Source organism: Ambystoma mexicanum, chromosome 3q (genome assembly GCF_040938575.1).
Source record: "Ambystoma mexicanum isolate Mex_15411 chromosome 3q, UKY_AmexF1_1, whole genome shotgun sequence".
NCBI classification, from domain to species: Eukaryota; Metazoa; Chordata; class Amphibia; order Caudata; family Ambystomatidae; genus Ambystoma; species Ambystoma mexicanum.
This window is the reverse complement of record NC_090926.1, coordinates 1,302,713,423-1,302,729,307: the sequence shown is the minus strand read 5'-3', so window position 1 is coordinate 1,302,729,307 and position 15,885 is coordinate 1,302,713,423. Positions and strand designations below refer to the sequence as shown.

At 47.2% G+C, this 15,885-nt stretch overlaps 1 protein-coding gene across 1 annotated transcript in view; it reads right to left on the bottom strand.

The window, feature by feature from the left end:
* VAV1 (vav guanine nucleotide exchange factor 1) overlaps positions 1-15,885 on the bottom strand; it is a 1,439,562-nt gene that overhangs the window by 428,124 nt on the left and 995,553 nt on the right. The window contains exon 22 of the mRNA XM_069604429.1: positions 10,945-10,976. Within this exon, the coding sequence (XP_069460530.1) occupies positions 10,945-10,976 (32 nt within the window). The remainder of the gene's footprint in view (positions 1-10,944; positions 10,977-15,885) is intronic.

Sequence of the window (15,885 nt, the reverse complement as noted above, 5' to 3'; positions counted from 1 at the left end):
TGTGCAGAGCATGTGAATATCTTTAGGGTCACTGTGCATGCTATGTGAAGAGCTTCAGGGTAACTGTGCAGGGGTTATGAAGAGCTTCAGGGTCACTGTGCAGAGGTTATGAAGAGCTTCAGGGTCACAGTGGAGAGGTTATGAAGAGCTTTAGGGGCCCTGTGCAGAGCATGTGAATATCTTTAGGGTCACTGTGCATGCGATGTGAAGAGCTTCAGGGTCACTGTGCAGAGCATGTGAATATCTTTAGGGTCACTGTGCAGGGGTTATGAAGAGCTTCAGGGTCACTGTGGAGGGGTTATGAAGAGCTTCAGGGTCACTGTGCAGAGCATGTGAATATCTTAAGGGTCACTGTGCAGGGGTTATGAAGAGCTTCAGGGTCACTGTGGAGGGGTTATGAAGAGCTTCAGGGTCACTGTGCAGAGCATGTGAATAACTGTAGGGTCACTGTGCATGCGATGTGAAGAGCTTCAGAGGCACTGTGGAGGGGTTATGAAGAGCTTCAGGGTCACTATGCAGAGCATGTGAATATATTTAGCGTCACTGTGCATGCGATGTGAAGAGCTTCAGGGTAACGTGCAGGGGTTATGAAGAGTTTCAGGGTCACTGTGGAGGGGTTATGAAGAGCTTCAGGGTCACTGTGCAGAGCATGTGAATATCTTTAGGGTCACTGTGGGGGGTTATGAAGAGCTTCAGAGTCACTGTGCAGAGCATGTGAATATCTTTAGGGTCACTGTGCAGGGGTTATGAAGAGCTTCAGGGTCACTGTGGAGGGGTTATGAAGAGCTCAGGGTCACTGTGCAGAGCATGTGAATATCTTTAGGGTCACTGTGCAGGGGTTATGAAGAGCTTCAGGGTCACCGTGGAGGGGTTATGAAGAGCTTCAGGGTCACCGTGGAGGGGTTATGAAGAGCTTCAGGGTCACTGTGCAGGGGTTAAGAAGAGCTTCAGGGTCATTGTGCAGAGCATGTAAATATCTTTAGGGTCACTGTGCATGTGATGTGAATATCTTCAGGGTCAATGCACAAAGGCTGTGAATATCTTCACGGCCACTGCACAGGGGCTGTGAATATATTCAAGGTCACTGTGCAGTGGACTGTGAATATCTTCAGGGTCACTGCACAGGGGCTGTGAATAGCTTGAGAGTCACTGTGAAAGGGCTGTGAATATCTATAGGATCACCATGCAGGGGAGGGGCTGTGCATATCGTCTCAGTCACAGCACAGGGGCTGTGAATCTTTTCAGGGTCACTATTCAGTGGTTGTGAAGAGCTTCAGGGTCACTAGGCAGTGGCTGTGAATATCTTCAGGGTCACTGAATAGTGGCTGTGAAGTCCTTCAGAGTCACTGTGTAAGGGCTGTGAATATCTTCAGGATCACCATGCAGGGGCTGTGAATATCTTTAGGGTCACTGTGCATGCAATGTGAAGAGCTTCCGGGTCACTGTGCAGGGGTTATGAAGAGCTTCAGGGACACTGTGCAGGGGCTGTGAATATCTGTAGGGTCACTGTGCAGGGACTATGAAGAGCTTCAGGGTCACTGTGGAGGGGCTGTGAATATCTTTAGGGTCACTGTGCAGGGGTTATGAAGAGCTTCAGGGTAACTGTGCAGGGTTATGAAGGTCTTCAGGGTCACTGTGGAGGGGTTATTACTCTGCTTCAGTGTCACTGTGCAGAGCATGTGCATATCTTTAGGGTCACTGTGCAGGGGTTATGAATAGCCTCAGGGTCACTGTGGGGTGGTTATGAAGAGCTTCAGGGTCACTGTGCAGAGCATGTGAATATCTTTAGGGTCACTGTGCAGGGGTTATTAAGAGCTTCAGGGTCTCTGTGCAGAGCGTGTGAATATCTTTAGGGTCACTGTGGAGGGGTTATGAAGAGCTCCAGGGTCACTGTGCAGGGGTTATGAAGAGCTTCGGGGTCTCTGTGCAGAGCATGTGAATATCTTTAGGGTCACTGTGCATGCGATGTGAAGATCTTCAGGGTAACTGTGCAGAGCATGTGAATATCTTTAGGGTCACTGTGCAGGGGTTATGAAGAGCTTCAGGGTCACTGTGCAGGGGTTATGAAGAGCTTCAGGGTCTCTGTGCAGAGCATGTGAATATCTTTAGGGTCACTGTGCATGCAATGTGAAGAGCTTCAGGGTCACTGTGGACGGGTTATGAAGAGCTTCAGGGTCACTGTGCAGAGCATGTGAATATCTTTAGGGTAATTGTGCAGGGGTTATGAAGACCTTCAGGGTCACTGTGGAGGGGTTATGAAGAGCTTCAGGGTCACTATGCAGAGCATGTGAATATCTTTAGGGTCACTGTGCAGGGGTTTTGAAGAGCTTCAGGGTCACTGTGGAAGGGTTATGAAGAGCTTCAAGGTCACTGTGCAGTGGTTATGAAGAGCTTCAGGGTCACTGTGCATGCGATGTGAAGAGCTTCAGGGTAACCGTGCAGGGGTTATGAAGAGCTTCAGGGTCACTGTGGAGGGGTTAGGAAGAGCTTCAGGGTAACCGTGCAGGGGTTATGAAGAGCTTCAGGGTCACTGTGGAAGGGTTATGAAGAGCTTCAGGGTCACTGTGCAGGGGTTATGAAGAGCTTCAGGGTCACTGTGGAGGGGTTATGAAGAGCTTCAGGGTCACTGTGCAGAGCATGTGAATATCTTTATGGTCACTGTGCATGCAATGTGAATATCTTCAGGGTCAATGCACAAAGGCTGTGAATATATTCACGGCCACTTCACAGGGGCTGTGAATATCTTAAGGGTCATTGCACACGGACTGTGAATATCTTCAGGGTCACTGTACAGGGGTTGTGAATATCTTCATGGTCACTGCACAGGGGCTCTGCAAATCTTCAGGGTCACTGAAGGGGCTGTGAATAGCTTCAGGTTCACTGTGAAGGGGCTGTGAATATCTTCAGGGTCACTGTGCAGGGGTTATGAAGAGCTTCAGGGTCACTGTGTAGAGCATGTGAATATCTTTAGGGTCACTGTGCATGCGATATGAAGAGCTTCAGGGTCACTGTGCAGAGCATGTGAATATCTTTAGGGTCACTGTGCAGGGGTTATGAAGAGCTTCAGGGTCACTGTGGCGGGGTTATGAAGAGCTTCAGGGTCACTGTGCAGAGCATGTGAATATCTTTAGGGTCACTGTAAACGGGTTATGAAGAGCTTCAGGGTCACTGTGGAGGGGTTACAAAGAGCTTCAGGGTCACTGTGCAGAGCATGTGAATATCTTTAGGGTCACTGTGCATGCAATGTGAAGAGCTTCAGGGTAACCGTGCAGGGGTTATGAAGAGCTTCAGGGTCACTGTGCAGGGGTTATGAAGAGCTTCAGGGTCACTGTGGAGGGGTTATGAAGAGCTTCAGGGTCACTGTGCAGAGCATGTGAATATCTTTAGGGTCACTGTGCATGCGATGTGAAGAGCTTCAGGGTAACCGTGCAGGTGTTATGAAGAGTTTCAGGGTCACTGTGGAGGGGTTATGAAGAGCTTCAGGGTCACTGTGCAGAGCATGTGAATATCTTTAGGGGCACTGTGCAAGGGTTATGAAGAGCTTCAGGGTAACATTGCAGAGCATGTGAATATCTTTAGGGTCCCTGTGTGGGGGTTATGAAGAGCTTCAGGGTCACTGTGCAGAGCATGTGAATATCTTTAGGGTCACTGTGCAGGGGTTATGAAGAGCTTCAGGGTCACTGTGTAGAGCATGTGAATATCTTTAGGGTCACTGTGCATGCGATGTGAAGAGCTTCAGGGTCACTGTGCAGAGCATGTGAATATCTTTAGGGTCACTGTGCAGGGGTTATGAAGAGCTTCAGGGTCACTGTGGTGGGGTTATGAAGAGCTTCAGGGTCACTGTGCAGAGCATGTGAATATCTTTAGGGTCACTGTAAACGGGTTATGAAGAGCTTCAGGGTCACTGTGGAGGGGTTACAAAGAGCTTCAGGGTCACTGTGCAGAGCATGTGAATATCTTTAGGGTCACTGTGCATGCCATGTGAAGAGCTTCAGAGTAACTGTGCAGGGGTTATGAAGAGCTTCAGGGTCACTGTGCAGAGGTTATGAAGAGCTTCAGGGTCACAGTGGAGAGGTTATGAAGAGCTTTAGGGTCACTGTGCAGAGCATGTGAATATCTTTAGGGTCACTGTGCATGTGATGTGAAGAGCTTCAGGGTCACTGTGCAGAGCATGTGAATATCTTTAGGGTCACTGTGCAGGGGTTATGAAGAGCTTCAGGGTCACTGTGGAGGGGTTATGAAGAGCTTCAGGGTCACTGTGCAGAGCATGTGAATATCTTAAGGGTCACTGTGCAGGGGTTATGAAGAGCTTCAGGGTCACTGTGGAGGGGTTATGAAGAGCTTCAGGGTCACTGTGCAGAGCATGTGAATAACTGTAGGGTCACTGTGCATGCGATGTGAAGAGCTTCAGAGGCACTGTGGAGGGGTTATGAAGAGCTTCAGGGTCACTATGCAGAGCATGTGAATATATTTAGCGTCACTGTGCATGCGATGTGAAGAGCTTCAGGGTAACATGCAGGGGTTATGAAGAGTTTCAGGGTCACTGTGGAGGGGTTATGAAGAGCTTCAGGGTCACTGTGCAGAGCATGTGAATATCTTTAGGGTCACTGTGGGGGGTTATGAAGAGCTTCAGAGTCACTGTGCAGAGCATGTGAATATCTTTAGGGTCACTGTGCAGGGGTTATGAAGAGCTTCAGGGTCACTGTGGAGGGGTTATGAAGAGCTCAGGGTCACTGTGCAGAGCATGTGAATATCTTTAGGGTCACTGTGCAGGGGTTATGAAGAGCTTCAGGGTCACCGTGGAGGGGTTATGAAGAGCTTCAGGGTCACCGTGGAGGGGTTATGAAGAGCTTCAGGGTCACTGTGCAGGGGTTAAGAAGAGCTTCAGGGTCATTGTGCAGAGCATGTAAATATCTTTAGGGTCACTGTGCATGTGATGTGAATATCTTCAGGGTCAATGCACAAAGGCTGTGAATATCTTCACGGCCACTGCACAGGGGCTGTGAATATATTCAAGGTCACTGTGCAGTGGACTGAGAATATCTTCAGGGTCACTGCACAGGGGCTGTGAATAGCTTGAGAGTCACTGTGAAAGGGCTGTGAATATCTTCAGGATCACCATGCAGGGGAGGGGCTGTGCATATCGTCTCAGTCACAGCACAGGGGCTGTGAATCTTTTCAGGGTCACTATTCAGTGGTTGTGAAGAGCTTCAGGGTCACTAGGCAGTGGCTGTGAATATCTTCAGGGTCACTGAATAGTGGCTGTGAAGTCCTTCAGAGTCACTGTGTAAGGGCTGTGAATATCTTCAGGATCACCATGCAGGGGCTGTGAATATCTTTAGGGTCACTGTGCATGCAATGTGAAGAGCTTCCGGGTCACTGTGCAGGGGTTATGAAGAGCTTCAGGGACACTGTGCAGGGGCTGTGAATATCTGTAGGGTCACTGTGCAGGGACTATGAAGAGCTTCAGGGTCACTGTGGAGGGGCTGTGAATATCTTTAGGGTCACTGTGCAGGGGTTATGAAGAGCTTCAGGGTAACTGTGCAGGGTTATGAAGGTCTTCAGGGTCACTGTGGAGGGGTTATTACTTTGCTTCAGTGTCACTGTGCAGAGCATGTGCATATCTTTAGGGTCACTGTGCAGGGGTTATGAATAGCCTCAGGGTCACTGTGGGGTGGTTATGAAGAGCTTCAGGGTCACTGTGCAGAGCATGTGAATATCTTTAGGGTCACTGTGCAGGGGTTATGAAGAGCTTCAGGGTCTCTGTGCAGAGCGTGTGAATATCTTTAGGGTCACTGTGGAGGGGTTATGAAGAGCTCCAGGGTCACTGTGCAGGGGTTATGAAGAGCTTCGGGGTCTCTGTGCAGAGCATGTGAATATCTTTAGGGTCACTGTGCATGCGATGTGAAGATCTTCAGGGTAACTGTGCAGAGCATGTGAATATCTTTAGGGTCACTGTGCAGGGGTTATGAAGAGCTTCAGGGTCACTGTGCAGGGGTTATGAAGAGCTTCAGGGTCTCTGTGCAGAGCATGTGAATATCTTTAGGGTCACTGTGCATGCAATGTGAAGAGCTTCAGGGTCACTGTGGACGGGTTATGAAGAGCTTCAGGGTCACTGTGCAGAGCATGTGAATATCTTTAGGGTAATTGTGCAGGGGTTATGAAGACCTTCAGGGTCACTGTGGAGGGGTTATGAAGAGCTTCAGGGTCACTATGCAGAGCATGTGAATATCTTTAGGGTCACTGTGCAGGGGTTTTGAAGAGCTTCAGGGTCACTGTGGAAGGGTTATGAAGAGCTTCAAGGTCACTGTGCAGTGGTTATGAAGAGCTTCAGGGTCACTGTGCATGCGATGTGAAGAGCTTCAGGGTAACCGTGCAGGGGTTATGAAGAGCTTCAGGGTCACTGTGGAGGGGTTAGGAAGAGCTTCAGGGTAACCGTGCAGGGGTTATGAAGAGCTTCAGGGTCACTGTGGAAGGGTTATGAAGAGCTTCAGGGTCACTGTGCAGTGGTTATGAAGAGCTTCAGGGTCACTGTGCATGCGATGTGAAGAGCTTCAGGGTAACTGTTCAGGGTTTTGAAGAGCTTCAGGGTCACTGTGGAGGGGTTATGAAGAGCTTCAGGGTCACTGTGCAGAGCATGTGAACATCTTTAGGGTCACTGTGCAGGGGATATGAAGAACCTCAGGGTAACTGTGCAGGGTTATGAAGAGCTTCAGGGTCACTGTGGAGGGGTTATGAAGAGCTTCAGGGCCACTGTGCAGAGCATGTGCATATCTTTAGGGTCACTGTGCAGGGGTTATGAAGAGCTTCAGGGTCACTGTGCAGGGGTTATGAAGAGCTTCACGGTCACTGTGCAGAGCATGTGAATATCTTTAGGGTCACTGTGCATGCAATGTGAAGAGCTTCAGGGTAACCGTGCAGGGGTTATGAAGAGCTTCAGGGTAACTGTGCAGGGTTATGAAGAGCTTCAGGGTCACTGTGGAGGGGTTATGAAGAGCTTCAGGGTGACTGTGCAGAGCATGTGAATATCTTTAGGGTCACTGTGAGGGGGTTATGAAGAGCTACAGGGTCACTGTGGAGGGGTTATGAAGAGCTTCAGGGTCACTGTGCAGAGCATGTGAATATATTTAGGGTCACTGTGCAGGGGTTATGAAGAACTTCACGGTAACTGTGCAGGGTTATGAAGAGTTTCAGGGTCACTGTGGAGGGGTTATGAAGAGCTTCGGGGTCACTGTGCAGAGCATGTGAATATCTTTAAGGTCACTGTGGAAGGGTTATGAAGAGCTTCAGGGTCACTGTGCAGAGCATGTGAATATCTTTAGGGTCACTGTGAGGGGGTTATGAAGAGCTACAGGGTCACTGTGGAGGGGTTATGAAGAGCTTCAGGGTCACTGTGCAGAGCATGTGAATATATTTAGGGTCACTGTGCAGGGGTTATGAAGAACTTCACGGTAACTGTGCAGGGTTATGAAGAGTTTCAGGGTCACTGTGGAGGGGTTATGAAGAGCGTCGGGGTCACTGTGCAGAGCATGTGAATATCTTTAGGGTCACTGTGGAAGGGTTATGAAGAGCTTCAGGGTCACTGTGGAGGGGTTATGAAGAGCTTCAGGGTCACTGTGGAAGGGTTATGAAGAACTTCAGGGTAACTGTGCAGAGCATGTGAATATCTTTAGGGTCACTGTGCAGGGGTTATGAAGAGCTTCAGGCTAACTGTGCAGGGTTATGAAGAGCTTCAGGGTCACTGTGGAGGCGTTATACGAGCTTCAGGGTCACTGTGCAGAGCATGTGAATATCTTTAGGTTCACTGTGGAAGGGTTATGAAGAGCTTCAGGGTCACTGTGCAGAGCATGTGAATATCTTTAGGGTCACTGTGGAAGGGTTATGAAGAGCTTCAGGGTCACTGTGGAAGGATTATGAAGAGCTTCAGGGTCACTGTGCAGAGCATGTGAATGTCTTTAGGGTCACGCTGCATGCAATGTGAAGAGCTTCGCGTTAACTGTGCAGGGGCTCTGAATATCTTAAGGGTCGCTGTACAGGGGTTGTGAATATCTGAAGGGTCACTGCACAGGGGCTGTGAATAGCTTCAGAGTTACTGTGCAAGGGCTGTGAATATCTTCAGGATCACCATGCAGGGGAGGGGCTGTGAATATCGTCTCAGTCACAGCACAGGGGCTGTGAATCTTTTCAGGGTCACTGTTCAGTGGTTGTGAAGAACTTCAGGGTCACTAGGCAGTGGCTGCAAAGAGCTTCAGAGTCACTGTGCAGAGCATGTGAATATCTTTAGGGTCACTGTGCATGCGATGTGAAGAGCTTCAGGGTAACCGTGCAGGGGTTATGAAGAGCTTCAGGGTAACTGTGCAGAGCATGTGAATATCTTTAGGGTCACTGTGCAGGGGTTATGAAGAGCTTCAGGGTCACTGTGGAAGGGTTATGAAGTGCTGCATGGTCACTGTGGAAGGGTTATGAAGAACTTCAGGGTAACTGTGCAGAGCATGTGAATATCTTTAGGGTCACTGTGCAGGGGTTATGAAGAGCTTCAGGCTAACTGTGCAGGGTTATGAAGAGCTTCAGGGTCACTGTGGAGGCGTTATACGAGCTTCAGGGTCACTGTGCAGAGCATGTGAATATCTTTAGGTTCACTGTGGAAGGGTTATGAAGAGCTTCAGGGTCACTGTGCAGAGCATGTGAATATCTTTAGGGTCACTGTGGAAGGGTTATGAAGAGCTTCAGGGTCACTGTGGAAGGATTATGAAGAGCTTCAGGGTCACTGTGCAGAGCATGTGAATGTCTTTAGGGTCACGCTGCATGCAATGTGAAGAGCTTCGCGTTAACTGTGCAGGGGCTCTGAATATCTTAAGGGTCGCTGTACAGGGGTTGTGAATATCTGAAGGGTCACTGCACAGGGGCTGTGAATAGCTTCAGAGTTACTGTGCAAGGGCTGTGAATATCTTCAGGATCACCATGCAGGGGAGGGGCTGTGAATATCGTCTCAGTCACAGCACAGGGGCTGTGAATCTTTTCAGGGTCACTGTTCAGTGGTTGTGAAGAACTTCAGGGTCACTAGGCAGTGGCTGCAAAGAGCTTCAGAGTCACTGTGCAGAGCATGTGAATATCTTTAGGGTCACTGTGCATGCAATGTGAAGAGCTTCAGGGTAACCGTGCAGGGGTTATGAAGAGCTTCAGGGTAACTGTGCAGGGTTATGAAGAGCTTCAGGGTCACTGTGGAGGGGTTATGAAGAGCTTCAGGGTGACTGTGCAGAGCATGTGAATATCTTTAGGGTCACTGTGAGGGGGTTATGAAGAGCTACAGGGTCACTGTGGAGGGGTTATGAAGAGCTTCAGGGTCACTGTGCAGAGCATGTGAATATATTTAGGGTCACTGTGCAGGGGTTATGAAGAACTTCACGGTAACTGTGCAGGGTTATGAAGAGTTTCAGGGTCACTGTGGAGGGGTTATGAAGAGCTTCGGGGTCACTGTGCAGAGCATGTGAATATCTTTAGGGTCACTGTGGAAGGGTTATGAAGAGCTTCAGGGTCACTGTGCAGAGCATGTGAATATCTTTAGGGTCACTGTGAGGGGGTTATGAAGAGCTACAGGGTCACTGTGGAGGGGTTATGAAGAGCTTCAGGGTCACTGTGCAGAGCATGTGAATATATTTAGGGTCACTGTGCAGGGGTTATGAAGAACTTCACGGTAACTGTGCAGGGTTATGAAGAGTTTCAGGGTCACTGTGGAGGGGTTATGAAGAGCGTTGTGGTCACTGTGCAGAGCATGTGAATATCTTTAGGGTCACTGTGGAAGGGTTATGAAGAGCTTCAGGGTCACTGTGGAGGGGTTATGAAGAGCTTCAGGGTCACTGTGCAGAGCATGTGAATATCTTTAGGGTCACTGTGCATGCGATGTGAAGAGCTTCAGGGTAACCGTGCAGGGGTTATGAAGAGCTTCAGGGTAACTGTGCAGAGCATGTGAATATCTTTAGGGTCACTGTGCAGGGGTTATGAAGAGCTTCAGGGTCACTGTGGAAGGGTTATGAAGTGCTGCATGGTCACTGTGGAAGGGTTATGAAGAGCTTCAGGGTAACTGTGCAGAGCATGTGAATATCTTTAGGGTCACTGTGCAGGGGTTATGAAGAGCTTCAGGCTAACTGTGCAGGGTTATGAAGAGCTTCAGGGTCACTGTGGAGGCGTTATAAGAGCTTCAGGGTCACTGTGCAGAGCATGTGAATAGCTTTAGGTTCACTGTGGAAGGGTTATGAAGAGCTTCAGGGTCACTGTGCAGAGCATGTGAATATCTTTAGGGTCACTGTGGAAGGGTTATGAAGAGCTTCAGGGTCACTGTGGAAGGATTATGAAGAGCTTCAGGGTCACTGTGCAGAGCATGTGAATGTCTTTAGGGTCACGCTGCATGCAATGTGAAGAGCTTCGCGTTAACTGTGCAGGGGCTCTGAATATCTTAAGGGTCGCTGTACAGGGGTTGTGAATATCTGAAGGGTCACTGCACAGGGGCTGTGAATAGCTTCAGAGTCACTGTGCAAGGGCTGTGAATATCTTCAGGATCACCATGCAGGGGAGGGGCTGTGAATATCGTCTCAGTCACAGCACAGGGGCTGTGAATATTTTCAGGGTCACTGTTCAGTGGTTGTGAAGAACTTCAGGGTCACTAGGCAGTGGCTGCAAAGAGCTTCAGAGTCACTGTGCAGGGGCTGTGAATATCTTCAGGGTCACTGTTCATTTGTTGTGAAGAGCGTCAGGGGTACTGTATAGTGGCTGTGAAGAGCTTCAGGGTCACTGTGCAAGGGCTGTGAATATCTTCAGGAATACCATGCAGGGGCTGTGAAACACTTCAGGTCACTGTTCAGGGGCTGTGAATATCCATCACCAGCATCGCCTTTTATAAAGCTCATACATTTCAAGGCTACAGTTTCTGAGTTGCTGTTTACTCACCAGGGATACACGGATAAATCCGAAGGGGGCACCTGCGAAAAAGACAGAGTTTGTGAATACCAAAACAAGACAGTCAACGAATAAATAAAAAAAAAAAAAAACAAGCAGAAAGGTTTCAGGGCTAGTCAAACGAGAAGAGGGGCAGTAATGCATAACAGGGCTAATTTTCCTTAAAGTCTAAATCGCACCTGCAGGACTGCAACATATTCACTTACATTCACTGCAGTCGGTATCCCACTGCAAAGTGCAAAACATCAGATTAAACCTTGAGAGCTCGTGCTCACTGGAATGCGCTTCCACTCCCTCTTTGCTCTGTGATGTCATTAGTGAGGGCTATTATGTGGTGCTGAAAGCGATACATTTGAGCCTAAACTAATAATGTCATTAAAATAAGAGCTTTAACATAAGAGCTTGAAATAGGGGCTTTGATTGAGGGTCTCTAATGCTTTTCAATGCAGGTGACATGAGGTTGGATTTGTGTTGTTTGGCTTTGTGTCCCACCCATTTAACGCCCATTTCTAAGTGAAATCTATATGATTTTCCTCCCATTTCCACCCATCTTCCCTCAAACCACACCCCTTTTTGCACTCTTTACAGTGCTGAGTTTGTCAGCCATTTTTGTTCCTACAGAGCCGCCATCTTGAAATGTAGTTGTTTACAGTTTTTTGCTGGTATATCACATCTGGACTTAGAATGTTACATTTTGATAAAAGTAACTTGTAAACGTTTTTAGCATCTTTTGATTTTGTTTTGTTTCGCCAACACCCCCTTACCCCCATGGGTAACAGAACTCGTCAATCGCTCTTTTCAGGAAGCTGTTGTTCCTGCTAGCATAAAGGAGGCATGGATCACCCCTCTACTGAAAAAGGATAATCTTGATCCTCTGCTACCTGAGAACTATCGTCCCATCACAAATGTTCCCTTTATACTTAAAATATTGGACAAAATAGCCTATATTCAGCTGGAGAAATTTGTCAAAAATAATAACATTCTTGCCAGGGAACAGTCCGGTTTTAGAGCCAACCATGGAACGGAGACGGCGCTATTAGACCTTAAGGCCAATATAACAGAAATACTTGAGGAGGGCAATTCTGCTCTATTGCTCCTGCTGGATCTCTCCTCTGCATTCGACCTGGTCGACCACGAATTACTAGCTGAAACCGGCCTATGCTCTCCTGAAGCAGTACGCTGGCTAAAATATTTCCTGGTTCCCAGGAATGCGTGTGTCGTGAAGGGATCTTTTAAATCTCTAAAAATTCCTGTGACATGTGGTGTCCCTCAGAGATCCTGCTTATCCCCACTACTTTTTAATATCTACATCAAATGCCTATGTGATTTGCTGAAATCAATGGGCATACAATTTGCTAATTACGCAGACGATACGCAGATAGTGATTAAACTATCTGGGGTCTACAAGGATGATTTGGCTACTGTAAATGAAATTTAGGATACCGTTCAAAAATGGATGGCTCTTAACTCTCTCGCACTTAATGATAAAAAAAACAGAGCTGCTGGTCATCAGTACACCATTTAGGCATAAAAATATGGACCCAGATTACACAGCTTTCGTAATTGGCAGTAACAACATTCATGTATCAGATTCCGTAAAAACGCTGGGAGTATACTTTGATACCCATCTTACTTTTCAGAAGCATGTATCTTACCTCAAGTCATCATGCAGCTTCTTTACACACCTCTTATGGAAAATAAGACCATATCTGTCCGAAGCCAATAGAGCATCCATTGCAGCAGCCATAGTTAATACCAAGCTGGACTACTGCAATAGCCTTCTGATAGGCACTTCTAAAAGAAACATTAGGAGTCTCCAAACTATACAGAACAGAGCTGTTCGAGCTGTATGTGGCCTAAGTCGCCAAACGCACATTACAGAGCATCGAAAAAAGTTACACTGGCTCTCTATTGAGCAGCAGCTTAAATTCAAAGGACTAGTAATAGTTTTTAAATGTCTCTCAGGCAAAGCCCCGGATTATCTAAAAACTAGGCTCCAGGTAGCGATTCCTAAGCGTACGCCACGCTCAAACAGTCTTCTGCTACTGGCACAACCATGTACCCTCCTGAAGAAAGTGGGTGAAGCAAGTTTTGGGGCCTGAGGCCCTAAGAACTGGAACACAATCCCTCTTCATCTCAAAAAGTCCACCACACTGCAACAATTCAGAAAACATCTTAAGACCTTTCTTTTTGATGTCTAATCTCCATTTGGTGCCTTAAGATCATTGGCCACCCCTCAGGACGTGTTAGTCGCCATGGCGGCTACTTTCTTCTTTCCTTTCTGGTTTTGATGTTATGTGTCTGTATATGTTCATGTAAGCGCCCTGAGACCTTTGGGTGAGTGATTGCGCTATATAAGAAACTCCTTAGCTAGTTAGTTAGTTAATTAGTTAGTTGTAAAAAAGGAATCCATTACTCACATTTTGATTAAAAGTATATATTTATCATAATTAATGTTATAATCATTAAAAACTTTCCAAATAATAGTTATTTCTCTGTAGGTCTGCTTATAAGGCAGGAAGAATTCACACATCTAAGATGGTTGCTTGATGTGTCATCTTCTCCATCTAGGGATGGCACTGCTGCTTTCTACTGCGAACTCTGAGCTCGCATGTAGATATTATACTCTGCAGAACGTTACTCGCAAGTCACGCGAGTACCATCAGTTCAGAGCCAGGACTACCCACTGGCTTAAAACTCTTGACTCATAACGACCTTGCCAATGCCCAGATGTGTCACATGGCTCCCTACCTCATTGCATGTAAATATGTATTTAGCATTGCCTATAGTGTATATGCTCTACCCTTCCTACTCGGCGTGATTTATCCGGCACTGTAACCGCAGCTGGACCTCACCCTACTGTATGTATGTAACTAGGTTTTGCAACCCTCTTGCTGCCTCTGCGCCTGGCTACCCCTGGGTTAGGTGCAAATACAAATACAAAATACAAATACAAAATACGCGACAAGCACGCTTGTGGGAGAAGTCATGTAAAGAGGAACTATGTGCGCATATCATCTAATGCGAAGAGTGATATATCACAGCCCCAGAGACCTAAAATAGCAACGTCATGTATCTGCGCATACCATCTAAAGCTCAGAGTGATATAGCACAGCCCCAGGGACCTAAGATAACAACGTCATGTATCTGCGCATATCATCTAAAGCTCAGAGTGATATATCACAGCCCCAGGGTTCTAAGATAGCAACGTCATGTATCTGCACATACCATCTAAAGCTCAGAGTGATATATCACCACCCAGGGGACCTAAGATAGCAACGTCATGTATCTACACATATCATCTAAAGCTCAGAGTGATATAGCACAGCCCCAGGGACCTAAGATAGCAACGTCATGTATCTGCGCATATCATCTAAAGCTCTGAGTGATATATCACAGCCCCAGGGACCTAAGATAGCAACGTCATGTATCTGCGAATATCATCTAAGGCTCAGCGTGATATATCACAGCCCCAAGGACCTGATAGAAAGTCATGTATCTGCGCATATCATCTAAAGGTCAGAGTGACATAGCACAGCCCCAGGGACCTACGTCATGTATCTGTGCATGTCATCTAAAGCTCAGAGTGATATATCACAGCCCCAGGGACCTAAGATAGCAACATCATGTATCTGCGCAGACCATCTAAAGCTCAGAGTGATATATCACAGCGCCAGGGACCTGAGATAGCAACGTCATGTATCTGTGCAGACCATCTAAAGCTCAGAATGATATATCACAGCGCCAGGGATCTGAGATAGCAACGTCATGTATCTGCGCATATTATCTAAAGCTCAGAGTGATATATCACAGCCCCAGGGACCTCAGATAGCAACGTCATGTATCTGCGCAGACCATCTAAAGCTCTGAGTGATATAACACCGCCCAGGGGACCTAAGATAGCAACGTCATGTATCTGCGCATATCATCTAAAGCTCAGAGTGATATATTACAGCCTGAGGGACCTAAAATAGCAACGTCATGTATATGCGCATATCATCTAATGCTCAGAGTGAAATAGCACAGCCCCAGGGTCCTAAGATAGCAATGGCATGTATCTGCGCATATCATCTAAAACTCAGAGTGATATATTACAGCCTGAGGGACCTAAGATAGCAACATCATGTATCTGCGCATATCATATAAAGCTCAGAGTGATATATTACAGCCTGAGGGACCTAAGATAGCAATGTCATGTATCTGCGCATATCATCTAAAGCTCAGATTGATATAGTGCAGCCCCAGGGACCTAAAATAGCAACGTCATGTATCTGCGCATATCATCCAAAGCTCAGAGTGATATATCACAGCCCCAGAGACCTAACATAGCAACGTCATGTATCTGCGCATATCATCTAAAGCTCAGAGGGATATATCACAGCCTCAGGGACCTGAGATAGCAACGTCATGTATCTGCGCATATCATCTAAAGCTCTGAGTGATATATCACAGCCCCAGGGACCTGAGATAGCAACGTCATGTATCTGCGCATATCATCTAAAGCTCAGAGTGATATATCACCGCCCCAGGGACCTAAGATAGCAACGTCATGTATCTGCGCATATCATCTAAAGCTCAGAGTGATATATCACAGCCCTAAGGACCTGATAGAAAGTCATGTATCTGCGCATGTCATCTAAAGGTCAGAGTGACATAGCACAGCCCCAGGGACCTACGTCATGTATCTGTGCATATCATCTAAAGCTCAGAGTGATATATCACGGCGCCAGGGACCTGAGATAGCAACGTCAAGTATCTGCTCATATCATCTAAAGCTCAGAGTGTTATATCACAGCACCAGGGACCTGAGATAGCAACGTCATGTATCTGCGCATATTATCTAAAGCTCAGAGTGATATATCACAGCCACAGGGACCTAAGATTGCAACATCATGTATCTGCGCATATCATCTAAAGCTCTGAGTGATATAT